Raw genomic sequence first — 13511 nt, forward strand, 5'->3', positions numbered from 1 at the left:
TTTACGAACACCAAATCCATAACCATGTGGTTTTTCAGGAATTTCTCCATTATATAGCGTAGCCTCGAAAGCCTCATTCTCGATCTCCTTAATTGACTTGGAGCCAGGAGGATAAAGAAGCTTTAAAGTTTCAGCCTTTGCCTTAACATCATCCTGCATAACATATACAATAAATAAATGGGAGAATAAAATTATACAAAAGAAAGTACAAGCTAAGGGATAACCATCAGAACTTTACCAAAAAGTCTTCGGTGAATGTGCCATCGACAAATGTTCCATCCTTCTTCTTATAACAAGCTAGCCAAAGTTCTATTAGGCTCATATCTTCTCCATGTTCATCTTCCTACAAGTAGCAATATATACATAGAAACAAGTTACATGCAATATTATAAAAAGACATATCACGGATATAAGTTGGATTAATGGTATTATACATAATCAGCACGTGTATTCGCAAAGCTTGTACCACCATTAGTGTGCAATTGACTCAGAGATGCTCGTGCCTCTTTTCCATACTCAGACAATTGCTGCAAAGTATTTAAACATCATTATTTTGTGAAAAATCAAAATCAAAATCAGGATTTAACGAAGCTACTAGCGGATAATGCATATTGAGGAAGTGAATGTACCAGGAAAGAAATTTGAAAAAGCAACAACAGTTATGTTATCTACTGGTTTATGAGGACACCAAAATCTATTGAGAGCTATCTTGACCACACATTCAGTTCCTCTTGTTCTTTTTTATTTTGGAAGGAAGTTCCTCTTGTTCTAATTGCTTATTACTTATTTTCTTCTTAAAATCAGATCATATATATAAAAAAATTCATATCAAACTAGAAAAACCAGATTAGATTAAATCAGAAATGGCAAAAAATACTCACTAAAAATATGCAGATCAGGTCAGATAAAAGAACAAAGGTTAATACATATTTAAGACTTATGAGTACTATTCTAAACCTGCTGCGACTAGTTGAGCTCGATATTACCATGGATTCACCCAGTCAAAATGATTCATTTGTCGAATACGACCTTGATAGATTGAGAATGACAGTCGTTACTCCGCTACTCGTTAGTGTTACTGATGGTAAAGAAAAGATTAATGACACTCATTGATTCACATTTCTAGGGTTTGTCTCAATTTGATATGACAAGTTAATAACTTGATATTATTATCTGTATTAGAGAAGATTACCTAGATGTCCTATTCAGTAGCTATATTGCTCTATCTCTTGGATCTTACAATATGACATTGTTTAAAAGCTATCTTTATTTTTTCAAGGACAGCAGAGTAGCTTTCAGTGAAATGTCCTGTTGCCGATTTGATTTCAACTTTGCAAATGGAAGGGTGCTCTGTATCTTTGGCCTCAAGCATCTGGCCTCTAGGTATCATTCTGCTATTTTGAAGCTGTGATGTTATTTTGCGAATTACTGTATGCACTCTCAAGTTTCTTCAGCTATTTTTGCTTTGGCCACTTGACATGTATATTTGTATTATTGTATTGTACATATATTTCTATTTGCATGCAACTGTTGCAAGTCACTTACTGTGTATCTAATTTAACCTGTGGAGATTGCCCTTGGAACCCAACTCCCCTTTTCATGTTGCTAATCTCTACACTGGAGTATTTACTTGGCAGCAGTTCGTGTAAATGTTGTCCGTGCGACTATTCTATTGAGTTGTATTTCTCGTTTACTAGCCTATCTATCACAAGCATGTGAGTCTGTGAGCTGTGATTTATGAAGTATTATGGTTCCATGCTATCTAATACAGAGTATTCTATCACAGATCAGACGATATATATTTTCTCTAGCAACGTGTTGCCAAATGCCAATCTATGGGAGGCCAAGGAAGCCATGCACTAAAATGTTTTACTCTTCTTTTTGTTCCTGAGAGGATTATACCAGTATTTATCTTTTCATTGCCTATACTTAAACAAGAGCAATTTGCGAGAAATAAATTATACCAGAAAACTTTTGTATCTACATTGGATGTATCATGTATGTAGGTCATTTCTTTTTTTTGGGATTTTCTCCTTAAGAGTCAAAACAGTCTAGTTCAAATCCAATACTTTCAGTTCAATTTAATATTATAAATAGGTTTAACTTAGGTTCAATAAGTTCAATTTCTCTAAAAAAAAGATTCGATAAATTCAAGAAGTCTAGTTCAGTTCGAAGACTTAATCAGAGTATCTTCTAAGTTCATATTCGAAAAAAACAAAAATCTAAGAGAACAGAAATCGACATAGTAAGGTACTGTAAGGTCTGTAACCAGTAATGCTATGAAGTTCATATGCTGTCACAAAACACATAAACTAAACCCAAAAGACAATTCGAACTGAAAGGCAATAACAACAAATTAAAGAAAGCCTGGTAACCTATCTGAATAATCAATGAAACTCCTCCAAACACAAATAATCAAATCTTAAAAAGCAAATTCTGTTGACAAGGATACTTAACCTAACATAAAGCCACAATATTGAAGCAGAACAAAGTCTCACCAGGACCTTTTTCCTCACAGGTGTTACATAGACTTGACGTTGGGAACAGATAATATCAATTCATATCTTTATTTTTGGGTCGATTAGACAAATACAGTATCCCTAGAATTTTCGTCTTTGAAGGTTTGCTGTTTCATGATTTTAAATCTCTGTTTTGCGGGAATTCTCACTGGTTGGTGGTGCTACCTTGATCCTAAAGGACGTGCTATAGGTTTCCAACTGTTTTTTAATCATGTTTCATCTTTTCTCTTAAAACGAGATTTCTGTGAGATTGTAGTTTCAGGTCATATTTTTCATTCCAACTCAAAGTACTCCGGTCTGACAAGTTATTCAGAAACAGACTTTCCAGGACCAGCTTGTTCGAACCTTAGACTCCCCAAGTCCCTGCCAGTGGGCCTTATATTTGTGCTTGAAACCCCATAATACTAAACACCATGATGCGAGGGCACTAAGTGATGTAATGGAAGTAGTAAACAATACGTAGAAGTGTAGAACAGTATATTAAAAACTTACTTTCCCTTTGGATGAATCCCAATAGTTGACCAAGTTCACCCAGTCTTGCTAGGTGGCACTTCCTTTTTAATGGCTTCTATTGTTTTCTCATTCGGTTTGAAGTACTTTGTCTTAATTTCATATTTATATTGCCTCCACACTCTATCAACACGTTGGAGAGCTAGGTCCTCATACTTTGTATCATCAGGAATCACAAAGTTGTCCTTAAAAAAATACGAAGCCATGAATGACTATATGAGTTAACACAAATTCAATCTTAAAAAATCAGCAAAATCGAGAGAAGAAACATACTCTAATCAATTTGATGATTTCAACTTTATAATGGTTGTCCAGTTGACCCCAAGTCTTTTCTGAAACTGGGCAGTATTGTTCTTGCTTTGCTATGCTTCCAAGGAATCTGACTAAAATATGCCCACCTTTCCTAATCGGTTGGTATAGTTCATTGAAGTGCACAACATATTTGATGCTTCCATTGGTGTTCCAGACGTCCATTGGTTGAATAGACCCGCTAACTAGTTGCTGATTACCCTTAGCATCTAGAAAAGGCAACATCAAAGAGTAAAATCATTCGAATTAGAAAAGAGAAGGAGGTGTATCACTGCTAATTTAGCATTCATGTTGACAGCTCTTATTTTAGTAGATAATCGTGTCTGTATTTTTAGAGAGCCTGTTATATTTCTATATTTTCACAAGAAATAGGTTTTCTACAGAAAAGTTGTTGATTGCCTAATGATTCATAACTCACAGCTCTGTAGGAGTGCATAAAGTTAATTATAGAATCTCTGCAATAAAAGACCTTAGTCAATGATTACATGTAGTTGAAAGGAGAGAAGTATCTAAGTCATTTACAAGAAGACAAGATCGATTTCGAAATTCACAGATTAGATTTACTCTTTGATTTACTACAAATTTAATTTACAGAAATTCACAGATTAGGTTTTTGATAAACTCTAGCACTAGGATAATTTTGTATGATCCTTCGACATGCTTGGTCCAACTGTCAAAATTCAGTTTTACTTGTCGGATGTATAAACGTGTTTGCAGTGAGGCTTATGAATCATCTGGTCATAGGCGAAACCTGATTTCAGTAAAGTTTAACCAGAATCTCGGTGATTTTAATTTCTGTCTAATTTCTGGCTGTGGAATTGAGATTTGACAGAGTATACAGCAAGTTTAGGTCAGATATAAAGCAAGTTCATGTCAGATATAAAGCAAGTTCAGGTCAGAGATATAGCATGTTTGGGTCAGATATACAACAAGTTCAGGTCAGATATACAACAAGTTCAGGTCAGATATATAGCAGGTTCAACTCAGTATGAACAAGTCAGATTTGACAGAGCATAGCAAGTTTAGGTCAGATATACAACAAGTTCAACTCAGTATGAACAACTCAATATGAAGGCTACATCAACAAGCAACTAATTCAACTAATCTGAAATTGCTCAAAACAAGTTCAGGTCAGATATACAGCAGCAAGCAACTAATTCAACTAATCTATACAATATGAAAAAATCTGATTCATTAAAATAAGAGGACGTGAATGTACCTATGGTCAAAACCTGCTCCTTGTTATCATACTCAACTGTACTTAGCCATTCAGGGAGCGACTCATGACATCGAGACCTAGATCCTTTAAAGATCTCTTTTTCTTTTCCATCACATGATTCTTTGGATTTTGCTGTTGCTTTTCCATCACTTATATGGTCTGCATATTCATCCTCGGGTGTTGTTGGTGAACTCCCAATACGAGTATCAAGTGTTTCTTCTAATATACTAGCATCAAAAGCAATAGATTTTGAATATGTGGACTGTTTAGCAAGTTCATATGGTAGCTGAGAAGTTAGAGAAACAGTGGAAGGGTGCTTGGGTGGTTCTGACAGCCTAGACTGTGGGACTTTTGTGGGATTTTCAGTTGGGATATTAGGTGACTTAAAAGTCTTGTCTAGAGTAGGGTTGTACCTTGATGGCCCTTTCGATGCAACCTTAGGTTCACTAGTTGTTGGTACAGTGAGTGGCTTTTTCCAGATAGGGTTGCTAGTGGTAGTGGAAGACGAAGGCCCACGTTGAGTGCTAGTGGTAATTTGAGGATTGAATGGCCCCCATCTGTCGTTAGTTCCCCTTGTATTTTGGAGTGAGGGCGAGGGCACTGGAATTGTGGGGTGATTTTTTGGTGGATGGACTGACTGTGATGATACCGGCCTTATGTTTTGGAGTGAGGGCAAGGGAACTGGGATAGTGGGCTGACCTTTTGGTGGATGGACTGATTGTGATGATGCAGGCCTTGTGTTTTTGAGTGAGGGCGAGGGAACTGGGATAGTGGGCTGATTTTTGTGTGGATGTGCTGACTGTGATGCTAACTGTGATGTTTCTGCCCTTTGAGCCTTTTTTGGAGGAACTTCAGATGCATTACGAGACTCATTTAGAGCTGCAATCCTAGTTCGTTTGCTACGATAACTCATCTCGTCCCTGAAAGACATGAATCATAAAAGTTTATTGTTATATCAAAGGAAGGCCTTCACATTTTACAGAAAATAATTCAGACTACTCACAGTAAGAACATAACATATTTGGATAACATAAACAGTTCCAAATTAACGCATTCAAAGTATAAACAACGGAAAATCATGCAAAGAAAGAAAAAAGGGGTGGTCAGGGCCTCAGGTATACTACTACTGGTTCTCGGTTTAACTCGACGTTTTCGCTTTGTATTCATAATTTGTAGTCTTTACCTCGAGAAATATGGCTTAGTACTAGTGGGAACCAATTAATGCAGTGGCCTATCCAAGAGATTGAAAGTCTTTGCAAAGGTAAAGTAGCAATGCATGGATCGTTTTTGAGGTTGGTGGCATCACAGCAGCTCAGGTTAGTCATATTGCAAATCACAATCTTTTTAGAAATCTTTCTAACAACTATGTAGTTTTACTTTTTCAGTGGAAGGTTGATGTGGAGGTGTCATTCGAATTGACAAACTTAGAAGATGCAGAGGAGATGTAACCTAGTTGGACTGATCCTCAGCTGATATGTACTCAGCATCAAAAGATTGCAGCATAATTGAAGGCCAAGTTATAGTTCAGTTTAATTTTTTACATACTGGGGCAGATGATCAAAATTTCCAGTCACAGAATCTAGCATTCCCCTAGGACTCCTCTGATCCTTACCTGAAATTGGTCCTGTAATTGCTGAATTCTTTAATCTTGATCCTAGCAACAAGTTTACAGTCACAGATGATCAAGTTTACAGTCACAGATGGTGATATTGATCATAGCAACGTAAGAGATCCAATAACTGCTTGGCAAGCGCCTGATGGCACGTGGCAAGTTCTTATTGGTGGAAAGATAGATTGGCAGAGGAATGACGTTTCTGTACCACAGTAAAGATTTTGTTAAGTGGACTAGGAGTAAGAACACTCTTCACTCTTCAGCAAGAACTGGAATGTGGGAGTGTCCTGATTTCTATCCTGTGAGTATTGATAGTGAAGATGGAGTTGAGAACTATCTTAAGAGGGAAGATACTAAATTTGTTCTCAAGGCGAGCTTTCTTGATCATGATCACTATGTACTAGGCTTTTATAAGGCTGAAACGAATGAATTCGAAGTAGACATAACTGACTTTATGGAAGATAATACTGATTGGAGATATGATTATGGAAGTAAGTTTTATGCTTCAAAGACATTTTTTGATGGTGAGAAAAAAGGACGAATATTATGGGCGTGGGTATTGGAGGCTAATGGTAGAGCAAATGACAAGAAAAATGGTAGAGCATGAACATTAACTTCAGCAATTCATTTAAAATAAGCACACAACCAACAACTGATGTAAGTCTTGGAGGGGGCTGTAAGCAACTATACAACATATCATCTACAGCTTATTCTTTGCACTAACTACTAGAATTTCCGTGTTATGGCAACGCCTTTTGAGCTGATTAGCGACGCCTAAAGGCGTCGAGATAAAAGGCCTCGACGCCTGCCATCCGCGTCGAGGAATCGTTAGTCGAGAATTGGCGACACCTTATGGCGTCGAGAATGGGGACGCTCTCCGCTGTCCAGGTCATGAGTAAGGCGTCCAGAATTGCTACGCCTTACAACGTCTACTGTGTAGTGCAGCGTCGATAATGGCGACGCCTTTAGGTGTCCAGAAAATGAGAGGTGCGTCGTGATTCTCGACGCCTTAAATCGTTGTAATGGTTTTTTAGGCGTCGAGAAACATAAATTAAACCTAGATTGAAAAAATTTGTCGACGCCCTTTTGGGTCCTTATTCTAGACATCATTTGTCATCCACATTGTTCTTGACGCTTTTCTGCGACATCACAAAGAGTTATGGCGGGAAATTTAAAACATAAATAATGTAAAACAATCACAACGACATCATAACGTGTCCACAATTTTTTTGTAAGCTTTTTTCACCTGTACATATATATATATATATATATATATATATATATATATATATATATATATTGATCTTCACTTCATCGAACAATGTACGTAACATATTTTTTTGGCAAATAATAAAATTTTATTAATCACCAATATAATAAGCTAATTAAGTACGTAGTTAATATTAAAATCCATACTATATCTAGAATGTATAAATAAGTACGTTACAAATCCATAGTACGTACATTGATATTACTAATTAAGTCTAGAAAAACTAAAATTCATGGTAATTAAAAGGAAAAAAAAGCCTAAAATAACTAACTAGGATTGTTCCTAGACGATGGTTCATAGTACAGTAGATAATAAAGACTAAAATAACTAGCTAGCTATACAGACGATTGTTCGTAGTAGCTAATATGAAGCTCAAGTGTCTCAGGCTGGTTCATTCTTTTGTTGCTCCTTTATCACGTTGGACAACCTTCAAAACAAAATAAAGAATAATAATAAGTAAAAATAAAATATACCAAAGCTCATATGAGGCCCCTCCTCCCCAAATAAAGTTACAACATAATTATTAACTATAAACATATTATTTATTTATTTATTTGGTAATAAGACATACTCCGTGTTTTTATTACACATAAGCAAACGCAAAACACTAGCCAAACAACACAAAGGCAGTTAAACTGCAGTGGACACAACAGAGTACAGCAGGAGAGCACGCAGCAGAGCACATTAGTAGAGCACGCAGCAGAACACGCAGCAGGGGCTGAAGAATACAAGGCTGAAGATGATGGAAGTTCAGAACACAATGCATCTGATGACGGTTATGACGACTACTGGTAGCTAGGAAACTTGAGATTGTTAATGATTAAAAGATAATTTCAATTGTTACTGAGTCTCCTAAGTTAGAGCCCGGGGAAGTTGAAGATCTGGAATGCATTTGTTAAATTCTGTTTTTTTAGATCAATATTTATAGGTATTTTGAGATATGCTGATGTTTTCAGACTATTTAAGCTTACAATGCAGCAGATAAGCAGACACAATGCAGCAGATAAGCAAGCAGCAATGTGGATTAAGCAGTCAGCAGAGCAAGAATTTTGTTAGTAGTAGAGCACAGCAACAACAAAGATACAATGCAGCAAATAAGCAGACACAATGCAACAACTGCACTACAGGCAGAACTGCAGACCTGCAGTAAGCCCTGGCAGCTTGCACAGCAGGTACATATATGCACAAGGCGTCGAGACAACATCAAACTTTCTTGTGACTGAATGTACTCTGGATACAAATAACAATATATCTTTATGATGCAGGACAAATGCAGATGGATGCAGCCAACTTCATGACTGAATGAATGCGCGCAGGGACAAATTTTGTGCATGACTGAATGTTTGTGCATCCAAATAATTGTCTTGCCAAGCAACATATAACATGTTAAAAGAGTTCAAATGATAAGAGATTAGAATATATACCCTTTGGTGTGCCATGCCCAAGACTTGCTGTGCTAAACTTAGAGCTTCTGTAGAAGCAGTTCCTGTACGAACTTGACCTACGAATTGAGAAAATTGTCCAATAAAAGTTGTAAGCAGAAAATTATTCTCTTTCACTTGGGCTTGCAGCTTTTCATTTTCCTTCTCAAGCTTTTCATTTTTCTTGCTGAGAGCTGACACTTCTTCTTTCACACTTTCCATCACCACGGTCCTCTCTCGAACTTTCCCATACCCTTTCTTCCTTAGCACACCATGCACCCCATAAACGTCGCTCTTTCGAACTCCAAGTCCGTACCCTACAGGGCGTTCGGGAATCTTTCCACCATGCATAGTGTCCTCAAAAGCTGCATTTTCAAGTTCTTGTTCAGATTTAGAAGGATCTACTGTCCTCAACGTTTCCATCTTAGCCTTTGCATCATCCTATACAACAATTTAGGATAACCGTATAAACAAATTAAGAAGCAGACCCATATTGGTTTATCAATCACCTATCTTTTTCATAACAAAAGTAGCTTAATTAATCTATTAAATTTGAATGTTTATACCACAAAATATTCAGTGACTGTGCCTGGAAGAAAGGTCCCGTCCTTGCCGCGATGAGACTTTACCCAAAGGGCTAATAAGCTCATTTTTTTTCCATGCTCATCTTCCTATATATGAATAGCAATGTAAAAAGTATTAAAGAAAATCTGAAAAGATGTGATGCATATATTTAACCAACACAAAATATGTGAGAAGCAAAAGCATATAAGTCCATTCATACATAATCAGCTTGTTGGTTCGCATAGCTGTCAGAACCCGATCTATGAAATTGATTTTGAGATGCCCGTGCAGCTTTTCCACATTCTGATGCTCTCTGCAGTCATATTCAAAGAGATATATTAAGAAATAATCAAGTTCCAGGATCTGTAGTGCTTGTATTTTGTTGGGTTTCAAATTTGTTCTGTTACCATTGAAATCTTCTCACTCTGTACAGTATGATATTGGCTATCTTCTCAAGTGTTTTTGTTGGATTGTATGGTTCAATCGTTGTCTATCAGGTATATCAACTATACTACCAAAGTAATTTCTCTGTCAATAATATGTTATTTGCCACTGTTTTTGTTACTTGTTGATTTTTTGTCCGGAGTTCCATATATTGATCAAACTAAATTAATGGCAGCTAGGCCCCGATACAGAAAGAAATTGTGTATATGTATTTGAATAGCTAATTTGGCTACTGTTGAAAATACATAAGAAGTAAAAGACGCAGACTAAGTGAAAAGAAAAAACAGCTAGCTCCACTGCATACAAATACAGAATAAAAAAGCAGACGTAGTCAGGTTTGGAGGCAATGGTGCTACAAAATATGTTCTCTCTTAATCGAACTCCCGAAAAGTAACCAGTAAACAAAGTTGGAAATAAATCTTTCCATTTAAACAAGGTTATGTTTTACCAAGCAATACATGATCAATGATTGAAAGAAGCAATTAAGAGAAGCTCCATTAACATAAAAAGAGAATGGCTTCAAGGACATTGACAACTGACAATATAACAGGTATACTTAATAAACCACTCAAAAGTTCAGTTTACCAAGTACTTTCAAAATAAGAGTAGCACAAGGAACCAAGTTTTCAACATGCCAAGAGAGAACTAAAAACAAGAATATACAAGCAGTATACTTGTTGGATTTCAAAACAAACATGCTTAGTGTAACTATGACTGATTTTAAATTCAGTATCCCAAAAAAGTGAAAAAAACTAGCACTTAAGCTCAACCAACTGTCAGGACATATACTTAAGCATATCAATTCATGGTACTTACTTGCCCTTCATCCGAAGCCCAGTACTTAACCAACTTTCTCCATTGAGTACTGGTAATTCCATGTCTTGGCACAATATCGCACATCTCAGCAAGTGTTTTCTCATCTGGTTTGTAGTATCTCACCTTAAGAGAGTGTTTATACTGCCTCCAACTTTTATTGGCGCGCTTGAGGATTTGTTTGTTATATTCCGGATGAGCGGGAATAACAAAGCGTTCCTTCGAGAAAAGCATTTACAAAATCAGAATTTTTATGCTATTGAAATAAAATAAACTTCTAGAAAAGCGAATAAAGACTTGAACTTACTCTTATTTCTTCTACCATCTTAGCTTTTGAATCTTTGTCGATATCAGACCAATCCCCTTCTCCAAGTGGACAGTAGGTCTCTACCTTTACAATACTACCAATGAATCTGACCAACATTTGTCCACCTTTCCTAAGCGGTTGGTAAAGGTCATTGAATTCAACATAGTACTGCACGCCATTGTTACTCCAGAGGTCGATGGTTTGAATAGAACCACTCACCAGTTTAACATTTCCCTTAGCATCTGCATAAAAAAAAAAAAAGAATAAGTAACATATATACTATGTATGTGTATATATATATATATATAGAAGATTACAAGAACAAGACGTATATTCAGCAACATAAGGGCAGAATATAAAATAACAGGTATACTGGTGATTCTTTTGGAAGCATTCGGTTTAGTTTTGGTGGGGTTGTATCATATTTGCATTTTTACGTCATAATAAAACGTATTCTCCGTTTCATGATATTATAATATGAACGAAGATTAATGCTGATGCAAATGATTTCAAACGAAGATTAATGCATTTCAGAACTGATGCACATGAATGAAGATTAAGGCAGATGCAACAGTTGTGAAAATGGATAAATTGCAGTTGGTACTTGCAGCCTCTGTACTGGAAGAGGTTGGTAATTGCAGCCTCTATGATTACTCATCAGTTGTGACTATGCTAAAGAAGTGTGGACTGCTGTACTGCACACACTTTCAGTCAGATAACAGTTGTGAAAATAGATAAATAGCAAGGATCGCAATACAACGTATTCTCAGTTTGAATATGAGAGAGTGAGATAAGTCAGATAATAGTTGTGAAAATGGATAAATATCAAGGATATTGCTAGTGACTTACCAATGGTCAAAACCTCCTCCTTGTCATCAAAATCTATAGTTACAGGCCAATCCGGATATGACTTCACCCTTAGGGACTTCGATTTTGTTGAGTTCTCTTTTGGTTCTTCACTATTGTTCTGCTGTTGATTGGTCTGAGAAACTCTTGAAGATGTTTTAATATGACTAGGTGGGATAATAGGTGTCATATTGGGTGGCATATAAGGTGAGATATGACTAGCAGGCGAGATATTAGGTGGGACACGACCAGAGGAAGTAGCATGATATTTTTGTGATTTTGATGTAGGGTATTTCTGTGATTTGGTTGTGTTAGAAGGTGGGATACTAGTTAGAACTTCAGGTGAAGTCTTGGATGAAATCTTGGGTTGAACTGAATCTCTAGTTGCTTCCATAAGTGAACTTGATGTTGATCCAGTAGGTGGCTTTTTCCATATAGCTCCAAGTATGTCATCGGTTTGCAGTGCACTTTTTGAAGTACTCGAACATGGAGGTGCAACCACTGATTTTACGGTACCTTGTGGAGAAAATGGTCCAAATTTGACAACGGTAGTAGGAACCTGAGATGATTGTGGTTGAGTAACATGCTTCTTGGTTGGTAGTGATGCATCTCCACTCAAAGATGAGGTATGTGCGGTAGCTGGACCACGTGTACCATCTATTTCAGCAGGTCTAACCCTCTTGCGATAAGTCATATCTATATAGCACTGCAAGACAAGTCACATAACAAAACCAAACAGGCATACTCATTAGTTGCAAACGTAATCAGATTTCAAATTTTCAAGAGCTTTGACAGTCAGCACATACTGTAAACTGGAATACAGGCAAGTAAGCTGGAAGGCATCTGAATCTAAAAAAAAAATTAAACCCGAGAATTATACTGTAAACTGGAATACAGAAAAATGCAAATACTTAGAATCCGAGCCTCTTTTAGGTTGTTGATAAGAAACCTGCATAAAACTGCTAATTCGATCTGTGAATAACTGAACATAAAAGATTAAAATCTGATGCATGTATTCCTAGTCATCTGTGAATTGAGTTTCACTCAAGGTTGATTTGTTTCTTCTATCCTGAACAGATTAAAGCATTGCATTTCCAATTTATTTTACAAATTTTTTCGGTAGATTAAAAAAATCCAGTAGGTTTTTACTGAATTGGGCTCCAATTAATCTGAATTTGGGCATCAGATTCTGGGAATTACCTGGGAAGTTGTTGGAGATTGATTACCATTGCAGTTCAACTGTCTCAGATTAATTTATACTTTTACTTTTGAAGGGGTTGTGGTCACAGATTCAAAAACCTGGTTTTATTACTACATGTAGTTATTCCTAAGCATTGTTTCACAGTTCTGTTACTAGGAGCACAAGTAGCAATAAATGTCACAACAGCACACAGGCCAACCTAAAACAGGCCAGCAGCAGGCAGCAAAGCAGAAGAGCATGGACAACAGACACTCATTGCAGACAGCACAGAACCACAATCAACGCCTCAATTACAGGTTGATAGTTCAACCACTAGCACAAAGAAGACACAAAGCAGCACAAAACAGTCAATCAAACAGCACAAAGCAGACACAAAGCAGCACAAAATAGTCTCGTTGGACTGAAAGGGGTAATAAAGTACTCACAATTCACCAAACGAGGCTAGCAATATGGTAGCATTCAGAAATTGCTCAAGG

The 13511-nt window shown here is 36.7% G+C and overlaps 2 protein-coding genes and 1 pseudogene across 2 annotated transcripts; 1 reads left to right on the forward strand and 2 right to left on the reverse strand.

Annotated features, from left to right (window-relative positions):
• The first annotated feature begins 5778 nt into the window (after window positions 1–5778).
• On the forward strand, window positions 5779–6776 carry LOC110781398 (fructan 6-exohydrolase-like; annotated as a pseudogene).
• Window positions 6777–7691: 915 nt separating this feature from the next.
• LOC130469429 (uncharacterized) lies at window positions 7692–9295 on the reverse strand. The gene is made up of 2 exons (XM_056838739.1): window positions 8864–9295; window positions 7692–7866 (listed from the first exon to the last, which is right to left on the reverse strand). Exons 1-2 carry the CDS (start codon window positions 9281–9283, stop codon window positions 7831–7833), a joined length of 456 nt encoding a protein of 151 aa, XP_056694717.1. The 5' UTR covers window positions 9284–9295; the 3' UTR covers window positions 7692–7830.
• A 125-nt stretch (window positions 9296–9420) lies between these two features.
• LOC130470107 (uncharacterized) lies at window positions 9421–13063 on the reverse strand. The gene is made up of 7 exons (XM_056839696.1): window positions 13035–13063; window positions 12641–12683; window positions 11838–12540; window positions 10989–11230; window positions 10685–10900; window positions 9645–9737; window positions 9421–9531 (listed from the first exon to the last, which is right to left on the reverse strand). Exons 1-7 carry the CDS (start codon window positions 13061–13063, stop codon window positions 9421–9423), a joined length of 1437 nt encoding a protein of 478 aa, XP_056695674.1.
• Window positions 13064–13511: the final 448 nt, after the last annotated feature.

Source organism: Spinacia oleracea, chromosome 3 (assembly GCF_020520425.1).
Source record: "Spinacia oleracea cultivar Varoflay chromosome 3, BTI_SOV_V1, whole genome shotgun sequence".
Taxonomy (NCBI): Eukaryota; Viridiplantae; Streptophyta; class Magnoliopsida; order Caryophyllales; family Amaranthaceae; genus Spinacia; species Spinacia oleracea.

What these genes read in the sequence shown, in the direction of transcription:
- LOC130469429 (XM_056838739.1), bottom strand. Translation starts at nt 9,283, where the DNA reads ATGGAAACGTTGAGGACAGTAGATCCTTCTAAATCTGAACAAGAACTT. An exon ending in TGGGCATGGCACACCAAAGG is followed by an intron (nt 7,867 to 8,863) that starts GTATATATTCTA and finishes TTTGTTTTGAAG; the next exon opens with GTTGTCCAACGTGATAAAGG.
- LOC130470107 (XM_056839696.1), bottom strand. Translation starts at nt 13,063, where the DNA reads ATGGTAATCAATCTCCAACAACTTCCCAG. An exon ending in AGATGGTAGAAGAAATAAGA is followed by an intron (nt 10,901 to 10,988) that starts GTAAGTTCAAGT and finishes CTTTTCTCGAAG; the next exon opens with GAACGCTTTGTTATTCCCGC. An exon ending in CGAACCAACAAGCTGATTAT is followed by an intron (nt 9,532 to 9,644) that starts GTATGAATGGAC and finishes ATTCATATATAG; the next exon opens with GAAGATGAGCATGGAAAAAA.